An 18,149-nucleotide genomic window follows, 5' to 3' on the forward strand; every position below is an offset into this window, starting at 1 on the left:
AAACAAAACCGTACAGCTTTAAAGTATATACATATTCATATGTAAGTATCCACACATATAATCACAGACTTCTAACCAGATTCAGGCCACAGTCATATTAACATCTTAATGCTTAGGTTGACACACTCTAAGACCAAGGGGCTTTTTAATAGGACATTTAGGGTGGCAAAGTGTTCTTAATGGGAATGTAAATATAATAGGATATAAGTCGTCGCCCCCCCTTCCCTCCCCCTATACAAGTATGGGTTTTCCAGTGACTTAAGTTTTATATTTCTTGGATATTACTTGAGAAAACCTTTTCTTACTTAAGACAAACAGGTAGATGCCATTTCTGTCCAGGCCTACTTCTGGGCCATCTATCCTTCATCAGACATTACGAAATGGCTGTTAGGTGATATACAGTACTGTACTGCATTCCTGCAATGTATATACAGACATGTACCCATGCAAGTACATACTTGATATTTATATACACAAGAAAGGCGGGTGTTGACCACAAAGTGCCAGATAACATATTTCTTTGAAGTCAATATGAGTTGCCTTTTGCAACCTGTTTTATTTCCATAATTTGTCAGACTTCTGAGTGAAATAGGATATTCAGTGAGAAAATGTAGTGCAGGACTTGGTTTTATCCATCAGAAACTGATTACTGATGTCTATTATGAGTAAAACTGTCTTGCACTGCTTGTGCCAACATGATATTTGTATTATCATATGCATTTCTTCATTCATTCAAACCCTGTATGTAGCACAGGCCAGTACTGAGTAGATATGCGGTGTCTTTCTGTTTGATCGTCCCCTGCGTAGCAAAGCCGTTATAAGCAATATCCACTAGATGTCGAGTTCTCCCAGGAAGTGCTGCTATTGTTATGACTCTGCTGTTTGCCCTGAAGCATTCTGGGAAAAGAATGTGAGATTTATAGGCTTTGAAATATTTATATAAACAAGTGCGAGTTGAGATAAAAGAATCGTTTATTTCAATTCAAAACCGCAGAGCACTGCCACCGCATAACAAAATAGACAATTATGTATACATACCGAAACTGAAGAAATACAAGAAATGAAGCAACACCAGTAAGATAAACATGACAAAAGATTTGAATTTAGCTGACAACACTTGCAGTTACTTCCAGTCACTTAATATAACCGTCAAAGGAGCAAGAACATAAAGTCAGCCGAGGCATTTACAGCCTCAATAAAGCGCATTTGACATGCAGATACAGGCAACAGTTCTTTCCTTGGTCTCTCTTTTGTTCCCTCATATCTTTTATTAATAAGCATAAGAAAGGTAATATGTCTAAATCAGAGATTCAACTGTGGGTAACATGAACAGATGTGCCACTCTGTATGTTCATATTCATTAAGATGAATTTATGTAGAATAAATAACTGCCAAGTCTTGAGTTTTGTGTTTCACTTTGATCTGTTTGTGCAGGGAATTCAAGGACTAATGAGTTCAAAACGAACAGAGATAAGCTGCTGTGCCTTTGGGCTGTAATATCAGGCTCAGGGAATGTTACAGACACTCAAACATGCTGAAGAAGACTGTACTGAAGGGTGGAAGACAAGAGTGAATAATAAATTGGCAAGTAAAGATAAGAAAATAAGCGAGTGCTGGAGGGGTTGCCATTCCACACCTTGTGTATATATATTACATTGTTTCAGCTCACTGGGATCTTTGAAGGATGTTGGTAGGACAGTTGTGATGTTTCTTGGAGGAAAGTACTGGGACTGAGAGCGTCTTGTTAGTTGGAATTTGGCGCCCCCTAGCTAGGAGACAGGGCAGGACTAGGCTCTGTGCTGATGTTGACCAAATACTCAGTGGATTTGAGACTTGCCAGTGACTTACAGCTGGGTAGAGAAGCCAAAGAACCACATAGACCGAGCATAGAGGGAGTGTTGTCTTTAGCTGTTGACGAGAAGAGAAGAGAAGGAACGTTCATTAGTAATCAGTATTCAGACATTATTGTATTGTGTGTTAATCTGCATGCTTTTACCTGCTGACCAGGTTGCGTCTCCATTCTGAATGCCGTCTTCCTTCTGAGAGTCAGAGTTCAAACTCACATCAGCTGAGAGATCCAAACTGTGAAAACTCCTCCTAAACCCAAAAACATAATTTCATGACTAGACTGAATAGTGCTTTCCTGTGATACAGGTGATTTCCGGGATGTAATTGCTAAGGTGTTCTGAGCCACTGCCAAGGTGTTAAACAAGGTGTGGTGAGGGTCTTCCAATTTTGAGTCAGCGCTTACCGACGGAACAGCTTTACATTTCCTTTGTTGTTGGCGGATTGTGCAGTTGTGCATTGGTTAATGAGTGGAATAGACAGTCCTTTGAATCCCAAACGAGAGGACTGATGAGGAATTATGCCAGTGCTGCAAAACATACCAGAATAAAGCCATTAGAGACTTCTAGTTGACACAAATGCAGAAGGTGTGATAGTGTGTGTGTGCATACAGTTGTGCTTGTAGCTCCAATATAATGGCCTCCAGTTCTTTCTTCTCTTGTCGACTCTGGACCTGTAGTTCCTCTAGTTTAGCAACTAGCCTCTTGTTCTCAGTTTCTAAATTTTTCAGCTGGGATTCCCTCAAGCGGACCAATTCCTCTAAATAACCCTAAAATCACAGGGATTTATGGATTAGTATATGAATGCACTATTTCTGCTTTAATCCACTGCTGGTAGCTGTGTGTCAGTCTGATCCAAATTGGTCATTAGTTGCTAGACAATCTTGGACCAGCAAGAAACAAGCTACCAACTTAAGTTGGATTACAACCAAATCACCCAGTGACTGGAAGTCAAAAACACACAATACCTTTTGGGCATAGACAATCTTGAATCTTTGCTCCATCTTTCTGCATTTGTTGCTCCAGGTCTCTTCATCTGTGACCAAAGGAATGTAAGGATGCTCGGCAACACTCTCATCACTGGCACTGCTGTCCACACTGCGGCGGTCTTCTTCATCACTCAGGTAGTCATAGCTGCAGAGGCACATCAATAGCAGTAATGCCATTTTAAAGGCTACTATAAGGTTTAGGATTTGGGTTTGGTCAGCAAATGCAAACCTACCTCTGGGTGAACTTCAGGTAAGGTGTGTAGTCGATCACTGCAGGTGTCTTTCCATCCAAAACTTCTCCTTTTAGACAGAAACTAATGTTGGCCAAAAAAAAGACAAACAGTCAGTATCATATCACACTAATTGGTGTGAACCAAGTGGCAACCTCCCGCTCTCTCTCGTGAAGCCAACAAGGAAGTGACTTAAACTGCAATTCATCGACTGGCCACTAGAGGCTGGCTGCAAAAGGAAGTCAATCCCATAGACTCCCCATGTTAAAATGCCCAACTTTACAGCAGAAAAAAAACGTTTACAGCCTGGTTAAAAAAATTATTTTGGGCTATATAGCTAATTTTGCCCTTCATCATAACTGTGAGAGGGGTGAATTTTTAACTCATCCGTTTAAATTATATTAAGCCTTAAAGTTCTGCATAATTAAGGGAGTGGCCACTTGAGTGACAGGTGGATTGCCGCTGCTGTCACCACCATCGAGCTTGGTAGGCGTGGCTTCAGCAACCTGCTCCTGCCTCTTTGCCCATTTTCGATTATCCGGGAGTGACACGCAGTGACGCGCTGCCAAGATGGCGACGGCTGCCTCCGCCCACTTTTGAGCTTCAAAAACGCTCTTCGGAAATCTACGGGTGACGTCATGGACACTACATCCATGTTTTTATACAGTCTATGGTGTGAAAACATTCTAATTGGTGCCACTAGTGACTAATAAATGACACATTCCTGGGAAAAAAAGAAAAGAATAAAAACACATTCCCGCTGAAGTAAGTGTCATTTGTGAGTTGTCATGAATGCAGTGTTTTTACCTGAAGTCAATAGCACTGAGTCCAATTAGCATCCCCGTCAGAACGGTAGCCTCCTCCCTTAGCATTATGGCACCATCATCATAAAATCTCCTGCAGCGGCAAATATAGATTTACAAATCTATTAAATTACTTTGAAATGATAAAGACAGCTGTCAAACTCATTTTGTATTATCATATGCATTTCTTCATTCATTCAAACCCTGTATGTAGCACAGGCCAGTACTGAGTAGATATGCGGTGTCTTTCTGTTTGATCGTCCCCTGCGTAGCAAAGCCGTTATAAGCAATATCCACTAGATGTCGAGTTCTCCCAGGAAGTGCTGCTATTGTTATGACTCTGCTGTTTGCCCTGAAGCATTCTGGGAAAAGAATGTGAGATTTATAGGCTTTGAAATATTTATATAAACAAGTGCGAGTTGAGATAAAAGAATCGTTTATTTCAATTCAAAACCGCAGAGCACTGCCACCGCATAACAAAATAGACAATTATGTATACATACCGAAACTGAAGAAATACAAGAAATGAAGCAACACCAGTAAGATAAATATGACAAAAGATTTGAATTTAGCTGACAACACTTGCAGTTACTTCCAGTCACTTAATATAACCGTCAAAGGAGCAAGAACATAAAGTCAGCCGAGGCATTTACAGCCTCAATAAAGCGCATTTGACATGCAGATACAGGCAACAGTTCTTTCCTTGGTCTCTCTTTTGTTCCCTCATATCTTTTATTAATAAGCATAAGAAAGGTAATATGTCTAAATCAGAGATTCAACTGTCTTGCACTGCTTGTGCCAACATGATATTTGTATTATCATATGCATTTCTTCATTCATTCAAACCCTGTATGTAGCACAGGCCAGTACTGAGTAGATATGCTGTGTCTTTCTGTTTGATCGTCCCCTGCGTAGCAAAGCCGTTATAAGCAATATCCACTAGATGTCGAGTTCTCCCAGGAAGTGCTGCTATTGTTATGACTCTGCTGTTTGCCCTGAAGCATTCTGGGAAAAGAATGTGAGATTTATAGGCTTTGAAATATTTATATAAACAAGTGCGAGTTGAGATAAAAGAATCGTTTATTTCAATTCAAAACCGCAGAGCACTGCCACCGCATAACAAAATAGACAATTATGTATACATACCGAAACTGAAGAAATACAAGAAATGAAGCAACACCAGTAAGATAAACATGACAAAAGATTTGAATTTAGCTGACAACACTTGCAGTTACTTCCAGTCACTTAATATAACCGTCAAAGGAGCAAGAACATAAAGTAAGCCGAGGCATTTAAAGCCTCAATAAAGCGCATTTGACATGCAGATACAGGCAACAGTTCTTTCCTTGGTCTCTCTTTTGTTCCCTCATATCTTTTATTAATAAGCATAAGAAAGGTAATATGTCTAAATCAGAGATTCAACTGTGGGTAACATGAACAGATGTGCCACTCTGTATGTTCATATTCATTAAGATGAATTTATGTAGAATAAATAACTGCCAAGTCTTGAGTTTTGTGTTTCACTTTGATCTGTTTGTGCAGGGAATTCAAGGACTAATGAGTTCAAAACGAACAGAGATAAGCTGCTGTGCCTTTGGGCTGTAATATCAGGCTCAGGGAATGTTACAGACACTCAAACATGCTGAAGAAGACTGTACTGAAGGGTGGAAGACAAGAGTGAATAATAAATTGGCAAGTAAAGATAAGAAAATAAGCGAGTGCTGGAGGGGTTGCCATTCCACACCTTGTGTATATATATTACATTGTTTCAGCTCACTGGGATCTTTGAAGGATGTTGGTAGGACAGTTGTGATGTTTCTTGGAGGAAAGTACTGGGACTGAGAGCGTCTTGTTAGTTGGAATTTGGCGCCCCCTAGCTAGGAGACAGGGCAGGACTAGGCTCTGTGCTGATGTTGACCAAATACTCAGTGGATTTGAGACTTGCCAGTGACTTACAGCTGGGTAGAGAAGCCAAAGAACCACATAGACCGAGCATAGAGGGAGTGTTGTCTTTAGCTGTTGACGAGAAGAGAAGAGAAGGAACGTTCATTAGTAATCAGTATTCAGACATTATTGTATTGTGTGTTAATCTGCATGCTTTTACCTGCTGACCAGGTTGCGTCTCCATTCTGAATGCCGTCTTCCTTCTGAGAGTCAGAGTTCAAACTCACATCAGCTGAGAGATCCAAACTGTGAAAACTCCTCCTAAACCCAAAAACATAATTTCATGACTAGACTGAATAGTGCTTTCCTGTGATACAGGTGATTTCCGGGATGTAATTGCTAAGGTGTTCTGAGCCACTGCCAAGGTGTTAAACAAGGTGTGGTGAGGGTCTTCCAATTTTGAGTCAGCGCTTACCGACGGAACAGCTTTACATTTCCTTTGTTGTTGGCGGGTTGTGCAGTTGTGCATTGGTTAATGAGTGGAATAGACAGTCCTTTGAATCCCAAACGAGAGGACTGACGAGGAATTATGCCAGTGCTGCAAAACATACCAGAATAAAGCCATTAGAGACTTCTAGTTGACACAAATGCAGAAGGTGTGATAGTGTGTGTGTGCATACAGTTGTGCTTGTAGCTCCAATATAATGGCCTCCAGTTCTTTCTTCTCTTGTCGACTCTGGACCTGTAGTTCCTCTAGTTTAGCAACTAGCCTCTTGTTCTCAGTTTCTAAATTTTTCAGCTGGGATTCCCTCAAGCGGACCAATTCCTCTAAATAACCCTAAAATCACAGGGATTTATGGATTAGTATATGAATGCACTATTTCTGCTTTAATCCACTGCTGGTAGCTGTGTGTCAGTCTGATCCAAATTGGTCATTAGTTGCTAGACAATCTTGGACCAGCAAGAAACAAGCTACCAACTTAAGTTGGATTACAACCAAATCACCCAGTGACTGGAAGTCAAAAACACACAATACCTTTTGGGCATAGACAATCTTGAATCTTTGCTCCATCTTTCTGCATTTGTTGCTCCAGGTCTCTTCATCTGTGACCAAAGGAATGTAAGGATGCTCGGCAACACTCTCATCACTGGCACTGCTGTCCACACTGCGGCGGTCTTCTTCATCACTCAGGTAGTCATAGCTGCAGAGGCACATCAATAGCAGTAATGCCATTTTAAAGGCTACTATAAGGTTTAGGATTTGGGTTTGGCCAGCAAATGCAAACCTACCTCTGGGTGAACTTCAGGTAAGGTGTGTAGTCGATCACTGCAGGTGTCTTTCCATCCAAAACTTCTCCTTTTAGACAGAAACTAATGTTGGCCAAAAAAAAGACAAACAGTCAGTATCATATCACACTAATTGGTGTGAACCAAGTGGCAACCTCCCGCTCTCTCTCGTGAAGCCAACAAGGAAGTGACTTAAACTGCAATTCATCGACTGGCCACTAGAGGCTGGCTGCAAAAGGAAGTCAATCCCATAGACTCCCCATGTTAAAATGCCCAACTTTACAGCAGAAAAAAAACGTTTACAGCCTGGTTAAAAAAATTATTTTGGTCTATATAGCTAATTTTGCCCTTCATCATAACTGTGAGAGGGGTGAATTTTTAACTCATCCGTTTAAATTATATTAAGCCTTAAAGTTCTGCATAATTAAGGGAGTGGCCACTTGAGTGACAGGTGGATTGCCGCTGCTGTCACCACCATCGAGCTTGGTAGGCGTGGCTTCAGCAACCTGCTCCTGCCTCTTTGCCCATTTTCGATTATCCGGGAGTGACACGCAGTGACGCGCTGCCAAGATGGCGACGGCTGCCTCCGCCCACTTTTGAGCTTCAAAAACGCTCTTCGGAAATCTACGGGTGACGTCATGGACACTACATCCATGTTTTTATACAGTCTATGGTGTGAAAACATTCTAATTGGTGCCACTAGTGACTAATAAATGACACATTCCTGGGAAAAAAAGAAAAGAATAAAAACACATTCCCGCTGAAGTAAGTGTCATTTGTGAGTTGTCATGAATGCAGTGTTTTTACCTGAAGTCAATAGCACTGAGTCCAATTAGCATCCCCGTCAGAACGGTAGCCTCCTCCCTTAGCATTATGGCACCATCATCATAAAATCTCCTGCAGCGGCAAATATAGATTTACAAATCTATTAAATTACTTTGAAATGATAAAGACAGCTGTCAAACTCATTGGAAAGAGTGCAGAGTTATAACCTTGTAGTTCGAGTGTCTCTTAACGCAGTGGCTACATATTCAGACAAACGCTTCTCCATCAAAGCTACACGAATCCAGGCTCGTCCCTGTAGGACAACAAGAGAGTAAACCGTTACAGATGAAGCTTTGCTAGTAAAGCAAAATGGAATAAATCAGCACACCAGCATTCCATGGTAGGGACCAGCATCCAAAACAAAACATATGCTATGCTAATCATCTCAAGTGGGTAAAGATATAGAGTGCTTGAAGATGAAAGCGTCTCACCTTTGCTCGTGACGTGCTAATGTTCTCAATGCTCTCAATGCTACTGATGCAGTTGTTGTGGACTTTACTGCAGGCCAGACGGATATAGTCCCAGAAACTCCTCTGGCCATCTGAACTGAACCAACCACCTGGACCTGATAAAATAAAAATCCCCCCAGATTATTCACGAGTACCAACACACATTGGGAATTGACAGGAAGTTGTTTAAATATATACCTTTGAAACGATGACTGAGGATGTGCTCCAAAATTGCCGCAAAGTTGATGAACTCCTCTGATGAGTCATCAATAGGCTCAGCAGTGTACTTTTCCAACAACGTCTTCACAGAAAACCTGAGAGAGAAACAGAGGCAATATATAGTCAAATTTAGTCACACTAGATATGCTACTTAACATGTACGATTTGGAAACTCCAAATTCATCAGAAAAACAAAACCACGCATTGATGAAATACCACAAAGTAATAACAGTATGATTAGCATCTGACAGGCAGACACAAACACTAGCATCGGTGCAGGCCCCACTCAACGCTGCCATTCTGACTGATGTAACAGGCATTTTCGGGAGCGGTGCCACAGCGGACTGCTGAGGTCAATCCCAATTGTCCTGTGTGCTAAACAATGCCCTTTTGATGGCATATTCACGTTACCACTCCTGCCATCACAATTGGAGTCCTTGTGCCTCTGCCAACAGCTCTATACTACTTGTCGGGATTGAGACCTTTGTCCTCGCCTGGGTTCCATTCCATCCTCTGCGCCTGTAGGTTTTTTTGTGTTTTGTTTTTTTAAAAGCAACAGTATAGTGAGCAAATCTCCCTCGTATCCTAACACACTCACGCTCACTTTCTCCACCCGCCCACCCACTTGCTGAATTGGTGGTGTGATCTATTTAGGGCTGTCCCGATACTGTGTACAGTTTTCTCCCAGAACAGTCAAACCTGCAAGGCGCTGGAATGCTAATACTCTAGCCCACTCAAAGGATAGAGAAAACAGAGAGAGAACTGAGAGTCTGAAGACCTGATGACCTACATGCCTTCATGGGGAACACCAATATTACGGAAGGGAAGACTGCCCTGTCTGTGGGCGACTCTTCAATAGCCCGGGGCAAGACTTCCATCACCATGGGCAAGTCCTCAATCACCCGTGGGGTCACCACTACCTCTATGGGCGACTCTACCATAACCAGAGGCAAGACCACCATCTCTCTGGGCAGAGCCAGCTTCAGCCGAGGCAAAACTACAACCTCCTTCCGTAAGGCCCTCATGCCCAAGCGCCGGACCAAGTAGATGGAAAGGAGATCTATAAACACTGAAACAAACACCAAGACTTCAAAAGCAAGAAAGAGCAGTGAGAAGGATGAGACAACAGATATACAGCAAGAGGACGACTCAAAAGCCTCAAAAGGAAATGCTTTTCTTTTACTGAGAAAGACCTGCTTTACAAAAGGGAAAATCAAACTGATGAACAGCAAAAAAGCCATCTCATGGGGGAAGACCGTTCTTTCGAGGAGCAAGACCAAACTGAGGAAGGGAGAGACTGCGTTTGTGGTGGGTACAACTACAATCACTCACAGGGAGACTACTAGTTCTTTGAGCAAGGCCCCTTTAAGTCAAGGGGAGAAGTTGGTTGCTGTAGTTAAGACTTCTCTCAAAAGAGGCAAAGAAACGCAATGGAATCTCTACTGGGATTTTCATCTGTGACTTAAAGACACCAATATAACTGTAAACAGTATATGTACAGTATATGTGTATGTGTGTCCACAAAGATTAACTTTGTAGTAGAGCATTTAAGCAGGTTGGATGTCTTGTAAGATGCAAGTGTTTGCCAGCTTGCTCTAGAATCGCACACAAATGCATTCTAGATGCAAAACAAAGTGCAAGTGTATCTTAAATTAGCTTGGAATTGAGCATGACACCTTTGTCACTGAAAGAGAATACAGTTGATTTTAAGATAAAGATTTGTCTGAGAGAACATGTGCAGAGATCAGACACCAATCTGGTTTTCATGAAGAGAACATGCATACATGTGTGAGGATGTGCACTGCCACAACTAGAATGGCTGTTATTGTTGTTCACATGCAGAAGGGTCTAAGTTGGATAATGATCCAGAATCCAGATCTGAGATTCTGTTTTGCAAATGGAATTGTATCATTTGAGTGGACTAACCAAGTCATAGTAAAAAGTTTTAACTTCAACCATTGCCTTTCAATTAAAATGTGCATTGTTAATTCTTTGACTTCTTAATCGTACATTAAGTGTAGCATAAATCAACCAGTATAACAATTAATTAAATCAGAATGGTCAATAAATAGATCTTTGAAATGGTTAAAACATTGTACCTCTAAAATATTTCAGAGGGTTTATTTCACTATACCTATAGCTGGGCACACACTGTTTGTCAAAATATACAATGTGATCCAAATCAGATCTAGGTAAAAGCCACAGCGCACTGTAATGTTTCTTTTATGTCAGACTATGCAATCGTAGCCAAGACTTTGGTCCCCATCGACAACTAGTAGAGGCGGTCAGACTGCACGACTGTGACGCAAAATTTCTTACACTGCCAGAACTTTGTCAGTTTCAGATTTATTAACAAGAAGCCAAAATCTTAGTGTGAACCTGGCTTTCCCTAGTAGCTTGCACAAGAAGCAAGAATCTCAAGAGTTGGCTAAATAGAAAAGGTTTTCATTTTTTACAATTGGACAGAACACAACACAATGCTTCGACGATAACTAATTTGACTATACATTTTGGGGGTCTGACATAACATAAAACTCATGAAAGCAGACCACACCCTTGAGTCTCAGCAATCAACTGTGTACAGTATAACATTGGATAGTGGTTCTAGGGAGGCACAAAGCCACGGAACTGAGTGATGTCACCATCAATTGTGTCGCTCAACAATGTGTTCTTCAGTGCCTTGCTTTAGCGATGGGACAATGCAGTCTACTGTCCGCTTTGCCCCCAGATAGAACTAAGGCCTCCTACGGCAGCCTCTGTCCATTCACGCCAGACAGGGGAGGTATGTGGCCTTGCGGAGCCCACGTTATACTGCTCAACAAGGGCTTTATGCTGCATGGGGGTTGCTCTCACTACGCTTAGCATTCTGGTCCCAACTGTTTGGACTGTCACACCCAGCCAGACACTATCTGTGTGCATTGGGATGCATTGCTGCCAGGGCACGCGATGAGCCATCATAACCTCGTCCTGTAGAATCAGGAGAGCAGAAGCTTCCCAAGGGAGAGTTGAGAAAATTGAACCCTGAACGTGCTCCAGGTCAGGTCATCTAGGCTGGCTGCTGAAGGAGACCTCCTGGAGCTTCAACGCCACCACCTTAGGTTCCGCCATGGGTAACACCAGTATCACAGAGGGCAAGACGGCCCTCAGCCTGGGGAGCACATCGATCAAGAGAGACAAGACCAAGATCATGATGGGAAACTCATCTATCTCCCGTGGGAAGAGCACAACAGCCCTGGGCTCTTCCACCATCACCAGTGGCAAGACAAAGATCTCCATGGGAGCCGCTTCCTTCAGCCGAGGTACCAAGACTACGTCCTTCCGAAAAGCTTTTATGCCCAAGAGGAAGACTCTTTAATGGGGAGTAAGGCCGAATCTTTGGGGAGGGTGTAGGGTGCTGGGAGTGGGATGGGGGACAGATTCACCAAGCTGGGAACAAATAAAATATAGGCAAATATCACCAACAGCTGAGGAAACATCATCATCATCATCAGAGCCTACCTTCTTTGGAGATAAGTTACTGCATCTTGAATAATTTTTGCCATTCAAAACAAAAACTTTACCTTTTGGACCAAGTCTCTTCTTTTGTTTACCTAAGATTTCTCTGGAATACATCCTGGATACAGGTTAGTACTTAATGAATCCAACTCCAAAGGATGATGGTTATGCCATGGACTTTTATTTGTAGCAATAATAAAATTATGTAACACATAACAATTTAATGGTGCTAATTAACAGCTTGAATTTCAGTTTAGTCACGTGTAGTTGTTTGATTGTGCCCGTTTCATTGCTTCATCATTTGGCCAGAGCAAAATGTGTGCATCTGTAATAACAACCCAGTTAGATTCGAATCCTTTAAACAACAAACATTCTTGATTCTTGATTTTCTCTTTGGCTCTATGGCTGAACCAAGAGGTGTTTTCCACAAGTGTATGGCAATCCTACGCCCCGTGAACAATGCTAATCATTGCAGGAAGGTTAACTCTCAACACCAGCCAACCAAATGCATTGATTGCACACAACGCCTGGTCACAAGAGCAGTGAAAAACACAAAGATATGACAAAGTTTGACAACTGTACAATGCGTAAATGTAAAGTGTAGTGAAAATATAAAGATGCAAGTTTCTGAGGGTCAGCAGGGTGAGGGATAAAATGCTAAATAGAGAAATGTGGCAGCAAGACTGTCTTGGTACGATTTGACACTGAAAAACAAATGTGCAGCCACTTAACAAATGGCTTTTGTGTCCTTGGTCTCGCCCACTTTGGTAACAGGCCAAAAAGCCAGACCCTTCTATGAAATATTACTTCATAGCACTTGCTCTTAAGATTTTGATAGTTTTTTCAAGGCACCTCTGACTATACGCTATGACCTTTCAAAATAGCCTCCCAGTTCGGGTTTGTTCTCAGCTTTTAAAACCTACAGATTACTGATTATAACTCCAGATTGTTTTTGAGCCTCCTTCTTTCAGGTTATGTTTTGTGTCCTCTCTCCAATACCCTTTCCATAAGTCATCACTTTTTCCCTGTTTGGCTATCCTCTCCCAAGCCTGACCAATCATCCTTTCTCTACATCTCCCTCCCACTCTCTGTTTTTAGCTTTTTAATATACTTCTTTCACCCCTCTTCCCTCGCCCTTCTTGTAGGCAGTACCAACATTGTCTGCTAATTCTGGATAAGCTTTCCCACCCAATAACTGCTCAGTAAAAATCCCCTAGAGCAGGGTTCCTCAAATCTTGCCCTGGAGGGCAAATGCGCTGCGGAGTTTAGCTCCAACCCTGATCAAACTCAGCTACCTGTGATTTTCTAATGATCCTGAAGACATTGATTAGCATACTCAGGTGTGTTTGATTAGGGTTAGAGCTAAACTCTGCAGGAAAGTGGATCTCGTGGGCCAGATTTGAGGATCCCTGCCCTAAAGTGACTGCAGATTAAAAATACAAACTTTTATCAAATTCAAATGAAATTTAATTGTAGCACATCTTACAGACAACAATGAAAAATTCTTACTATAACTGGAGGATAGTTCAGTGGGTTAGGTATGTGCTGAGAAGCTAAGTAAGTGAAAATGATTGTTTGTGTATTTGTGCATTTAGCCTCATTGCTCTGAGTTAGAAGTTAAAGTTGATCATGGAAGAACCAGTCAAGGTGCCAAGACATGTTTGATAAAATAAATATGATTTTGATATGTTCCTAGGAAATCAGATGGTCAAAGAACTAGATCTCAAGGATGAAGATGAAAATACAACAATTGGTACCCAATTCCAACCCTTTTAAAAATGTCTGGAAGATACTGATCTCCAGCACCTTTAAGAGAAATAGAAAAATCTAATTGAAGGTAGTTGAAGGAATCAAGACAACCATGTCCCCTTTTTTTTAAGTCCCATTAAACTTAATCTACAATGACTTCTGTATATTATTTTAGATGAAAAGTCATACACAAAACTAAAGCTGTTGATTGTACTGTACAAAGACTGACACTGAATTCAAATGCTCATCTTTGCAGAGTTCTTGAATCATCAGAGTCCACACCTTTACATTACTAGCTTCAGCTGTCTGGAAACCTTTATCAAGGAGATGAGCAAAACTGGCCATTCCATTATATCGGAAAGTCGAGACATGGGGACATCAACAAGAGCCTTTCTTTGACCGCTGGAACTCTTACCTCTCGACTGTGACCTAGGAGGCATTCATCACGCCCTATTTTACACTTCATCATGTCTTAAACCTCTTAAACTTGCCCTATATCAATGATGGTTTACTGCCATTCACTTTTACAGATCTCATGGTTCAAAGCACTGAGCTCTTGCCTTGTTACATGAAAACAATGTTTGGAATATTCTTTCATCCAAAAAAAAACAACTTACAGTGCATTCGAGGTTTTCCATTAGTAAAAACCAACCGACAAACATGTTATGAGTGCCCTTAAAATGAAACCTTTATTTATCCCCTCTGAAAACTGACATTTGTTTAGTTTGAGTGTAAAAACTGAAAAAGTAGAAAACTGAAACTGTGTAAACTGTCTATAGTTATAGTATGTCAGTGATCCAGACTGTATGTGTAACCATTGGAAAAAAAAAAAGCTGAAGAATTGCAACATCACTAATGTTTCGATCTTAGCGCAGAACAAACTCAGCTTGACAGATCTCATGGTTCAAAGCACTGAGCTCTTGCCTTGTTACATGAAAACAATGTTTGGAATATTCTTTCATCCAAAAAAAACAACTTACAGTGCATTCGAGGTTTTCCATTAGTAAAAACCAACCGACAAACATGTTATGAGTGCCCTTAAAATGAAACCTTTATTTATCCCCTCTGAAAACTGACATTTGTTTAGTTTGAGTGTAAAAACTGAAAAAGTAGAAAACTGAAACTGTGTAAACTGTCTATAGTTATAGTATGTCAGTGATCCAGACTGTATGTGTAACCATTGGAAAAAAAAAAAGCTGAAGAATTGCAACATCACTAATGTTTCGATCTTAGCGCAGAACAAACTCAGCTTTGAGATAAGGGAGTAGGTTATGGGGAATGAAACTAACCATGTTTCTGTTGGTCAGAACCCTTCTCCACAATGTCAACAGCTCTCAGTTTTAACAAAGATGCTTTAGATAAATATATTGGTTAGATCTGCTCCTGATTTCCAGCTTAGATCAGCTAGCATGAAGACTACACTGCCCAGTGTGATTTAGGGGCCAAATTTAAATGTCCCTGACCATTCAGCCTTTCAACCTGGTTTAAAGGTCTCTAAAGACTGAACAACAACTTTCATTAATGGGCATCTCACTGTGGACTGAGAGACATGACAATGGGGCTGAGGGTTTGATGATTGAGAGTGAAGGAAATAAACGAAATGGTCTCCTGATCTCAATGTACCAGAGAAATACAGACACATGACAGAAGCATGGGAGGTTTTAGCTACTCTCTCAGAGCACCAAGTAATCGGAGCTAATCACGATCCAATTTAATTAAGCAGTGTTTGAGATTTCTTTGCTAGCAGCCATTAATTAAGAGTCAAAAATCTTTTTTTTTCTTTTCTCGTCAAGTCCTTTGTCCTGTGTAATTTGTCGTTTAATGTAACAAACAGCTCTGGCATGGCCAGACAAAAGATGTGGGTAGCGAAGAAAGGCCTCTGCCCTTTTCAACAAAAGCGTCTTTGTGTTTATAATAATCTGTGAAGTCTGAAGTCCACTTTTGTAATTCTTTCTTGCTCATTTTTCCACACTGCATTAGCATAGCATGTGTTTCATGTGTTTAACAAGTCCTACATTATGCCATCCAGATGGTAGAACCTCAGAAAGTTTGGTTCTAGCCATGGTGCTGTATACTTAATAAATATGTGCTGACATTAATGAAGATCTATTTTCGTGATGTTCTCCATATATAATTCAAAATGTTGGGAACTAAGAATACTTTTTTTTTATCCATTAGTATTAACCCATCTAGAACCCATATTCCTTTTTACTGCAGGGATGATGATGTCACAACAGCTTGCCACATCACAATCATCTCTTTGACAGCATTTCCATTATGACAGCACAATGGTGCTGCTGTCCCAACAGGAGTGACAGTGTTCTGTGTCCATTCAGCAACTGTACATGGCCTATGCCTGGGGCGCCCCCAAACATGAATTATTCAACACCCACTTACTGCGCTGTACCAACCGACCGGTAAAGTGCAGCACTGGTGCAGTCCCACACAGCCCTGCAGAACAGAATGCAGTGATGGAATTCAGTGTTCCTCATACGCTTCAGCCATGACTCACCAACGCACAGTGTGCTGGGACAAAATGCGCACATAGTATTGCAAGCGTACAATAAGTAGCTTTGGGCTGAGACACTCCAGTCTATGAAAGCAATGACTAGTGTGCCATAAAGTCAAGATCCTTACGATGTGGATCTCCTGATAAGGGCTAGAAAAACATTTCTGATTTGATGAAACACCCGTAAACTACTATTTAGTAGTTGATTGATTTAGTAAACCGACTTATTCACTGGCATGCTCAATGAATGACGCAAATGAAACAAAGTTGACAATACATTCATTCTAGTGTGATTTGGTGATCAATAAAATAATACAGTGGAAAATGAATGCTTACACAGTTTGTTTAAAATATGATTTGCATTTGACATTATCATTTGCAGTAATTGCAAGGGGAATCAACATTATATATATATATATTTGGCTATTGGTTAACATCATCCAATAGCCTGTATGGACTAAGTGACATCAGGGGGAAAAAAAGTTAAGGTAGAGATAACATCCCATGCACTGAGGATGAATCTTTCACACAAGACAAGGAACGTGCATTAAGAAAGTAAATAGGGTCACATTTTGATTTCATATCAACTTTAATAGATACATCGAGTACAGTTCAGTGCTATAGTATGGTCCTGTTTATGTGTGTAGCCCCTATTTGAGAAAAAATATTTTACTAAAGTCATCCTTAACTTATTTATTTTTTAGTGAAAGGCTCTGTGAGGGTGAAGGACATGTGGTTTTAGGCTGTGGAGTGCACAGCGATGAAAATGGTCGGATGGATGTAATGACGTCATGGATGCTGGTGTGAACTAAGGGGCCGGCGTCCTTAAAGGGCCTCATCTTCAATATTAAGCGTTTAGGCAAAAAATGTAAATCAGAAAAGATGCTATATCCTATGTTCTAGTTAATAAAATATATTAAAGTTAAAAAAAAATGATAAAAACACATTTTGACAGTTTTAATGACCTAGGTGTTATTGGTACATTACAAGCTAACTGAAAACGCGCTTCGTGTTGTGGAAAGCAGCTGTGTGTGTGTCATGCAATAAACTACCTGCAGACGGTGATGAGATTCTTGCGTTCCACGCCGCTGTTTCTAGAAGACGATTTTTTCGACGTTAGACCCATAGCCATTGCGGTCTAGAGACAGCCTGACTTCGTTCGGCGGAGGCTGCATCAAGCCTCTAGTTTCCCGGCGCGGCTCAAACCCCTCCCTCCTTCCGCCGCTCTGCTCCGCGCTCCGCGCTCCGGCTGAGACGACCGAGGCTGGTGGGCGACAGGGGTACAAAAAGAGACAACCTCTGAATGCTTGCAACTCTCATCATCAATGAAAAGCGTGTAAGTGGGGTTGGTTGACTTATCTAATAAGTACATGTAGCTATGTGTGTGTGTGTTTAAATACTAAAATAAGAACTGATAACTGACAACCCAGAACTTCCTTCTGATGAACGATTCGAAACAATTATAAAATGTTGTGCAATGGTTCAAATTAATCACTGTTTAATCATATTAATACAAATTAGTATCAGGTAAATGCGTGGTTCATATTTGGTGTATTAAAAAAATATATATTTCGGTTGTTTGTTCAAACTAAAGCCTATAAACTCTGTACCAACCCGTTTGTTTGGAACAGTTTTACAACAAATCTTTATTCACACTTACTGTGTTATTTGTTCAATTTTGAGGGAAAAAACAGGAACAAGCAAATATCCACATAATAACTTATTAGGTCAGTTGGCGCTGTGAAAAATAATGCACCACAGGCGTTAGAGATGATTCAGCTACAACACATCAATGAGCTGGCTTTATTGCGCTAGATGGAAGATCATAGAGCAAGTGTAAAAACATTGGCCACCAGGAGGCGCCGT

General features: G+C 41.0%; 2 protein-coding genes and 1 long non-coding RNA gene across 4 annotated transcripts; 1 reads left to right on the plus strand and 2 right to left on the minus strand.

Moving 5' to 3' along the window:
- Positions 1-978: 978 nt before the first annotated feature.
- On the minus strand, positions 979-3,956 carry LOC107582863 (RUN domain-containing protein 3A-like). Its single transcript, XM_016268879.1, has 7 exons — positions 3,871-3,956; positions 3,067-3,147; positions 2,813-2,978; positions 2,457-2,614; positions 2,252-2,374; positions 1,997-2,097; positions 979-1,908 (listed from the first exon to the last, which is right to left on the minus strand). Exons 1-7 carry the CDS (start codon positions 3,933-3,935, stop codon positions 1,766-1,768), a joined length of 837 nt encoding a protein of 278 aa, XP_016124365.1. The 5' UTR covers positions 3,936-3,956; the 3' UTR covers positions 979-1,765.
- A 984-nt stretch (positions 3,957-4,940) lies between these two features.
- On the minus strand, positions 4,941-17,808 carry LOC107582860 (RUN domain-containing protein 3A-like). Of its 2 annotated transcripts, none has more exons than XM_016268875.1 (11): positions 17,336-17,808; positions 8,510-8,625; positions 8,294-8,427; positions 8,030-8,115; positions 7,845-7,934; positions 7,041-7,121; positions 6,787-6,952; positions 6,431-6,588; positions 6,226-6,348; positions 5,971-6,071; positions 4,941-5,882 (listed from the first exon to the last, which is right to left on the minus strand). In XM_016268875.1, exons 1-11 carry the CDS (start codon positions 17,413-17,415, stop codon positions 5,740-5,742), a joined length of 1,278 nt encoding a protein of 425 aa, XP_016124361.1. In that variant the 5' UTR covers positions 17,416-17,808; the 3' UTR covers positions 4,941-5,739. The 2 variants fall into 2 exon arrangements, with proteins under 2 accessions (XP_016124361.1, XP_016124362.1); XM_016268876.1 differs by lacking the exon at positions 17,336-17,808 and adding an exon at positions 8,761-8,825.
- LOC107582869 (uncharacterized) lies at positions 11,894-14,594 on the plus strand. The gene is made up of 2 exons (XR_001608985.1): positions 11,894-12,153; positions 14,031-14,594. It is a non-coding gene; the product is annotated as an uncharacterized lncRNA (long non-coding RNA).
- Positions 17,809-18,149: the final 341 nt, after the last annotated feature.

The sequence above is a fragment of the Sinocyclocheilus grahami genome, unplaced genomic scaffold (assembly GCF_001515645.1).
Source record: "Sinocyclocheilus grahami isolate Dianchi unplaced genomic scaffold, SAMN03320097.WGS_v1.1 scaffold48.1, whole genome shotgun sequence".
Lineage (NCBI taxonomy): Eukaryota > Metazoa > Chordata > Actinopteri > Cypriniformes > Cyprinidae > Sinocyclocheilus > Sinocyclocheilus grahami.

Coding starts and splice junctions, on each gene's coding strand:
- LOC107582860 (XM_016268875.1), bottom strand. CDS start 17,415: ATGGCTATGGGTCTAACGTCGAAAAAATCGTCTTCTAGAAACAGCGGC. Junction 8,626..17,335: donor AATCTCATCACCGTCTGCAG/GTAGTTTATTGC, acceptor TTTCTCTCTCAG/GTTTTCTGTGAAGACGTTGT. Junction 8,428..8,509: donor CCTCAGTCATCGTTTCAAAG/GTATATATTTAA, acceptor TTATTTTATCAG/GTCCAGGTGGTTGGTTCAGT.
- LOC107582863 (XM_016268879.1), bottom strand. CDS start 3,935: ATGCTAAGGGAGGAGGCTACCGTTCTGACGGGGATGCTAATTGGACTC. Junction 2,979..3,066: donor TACCTGAAGTTCACCCAGAG/GTAGGTTTGCAT, acceptor GTGCCTCTGCAG/CTATGACTACCTGAGTGATG. Junction 1,909..1,996: donor AGACGCAACCTGGTCAGCAG/GTAAAAGCATGC, acceptor TCTCGTCAACAG/CTAAAGACAACACTCCCTCT.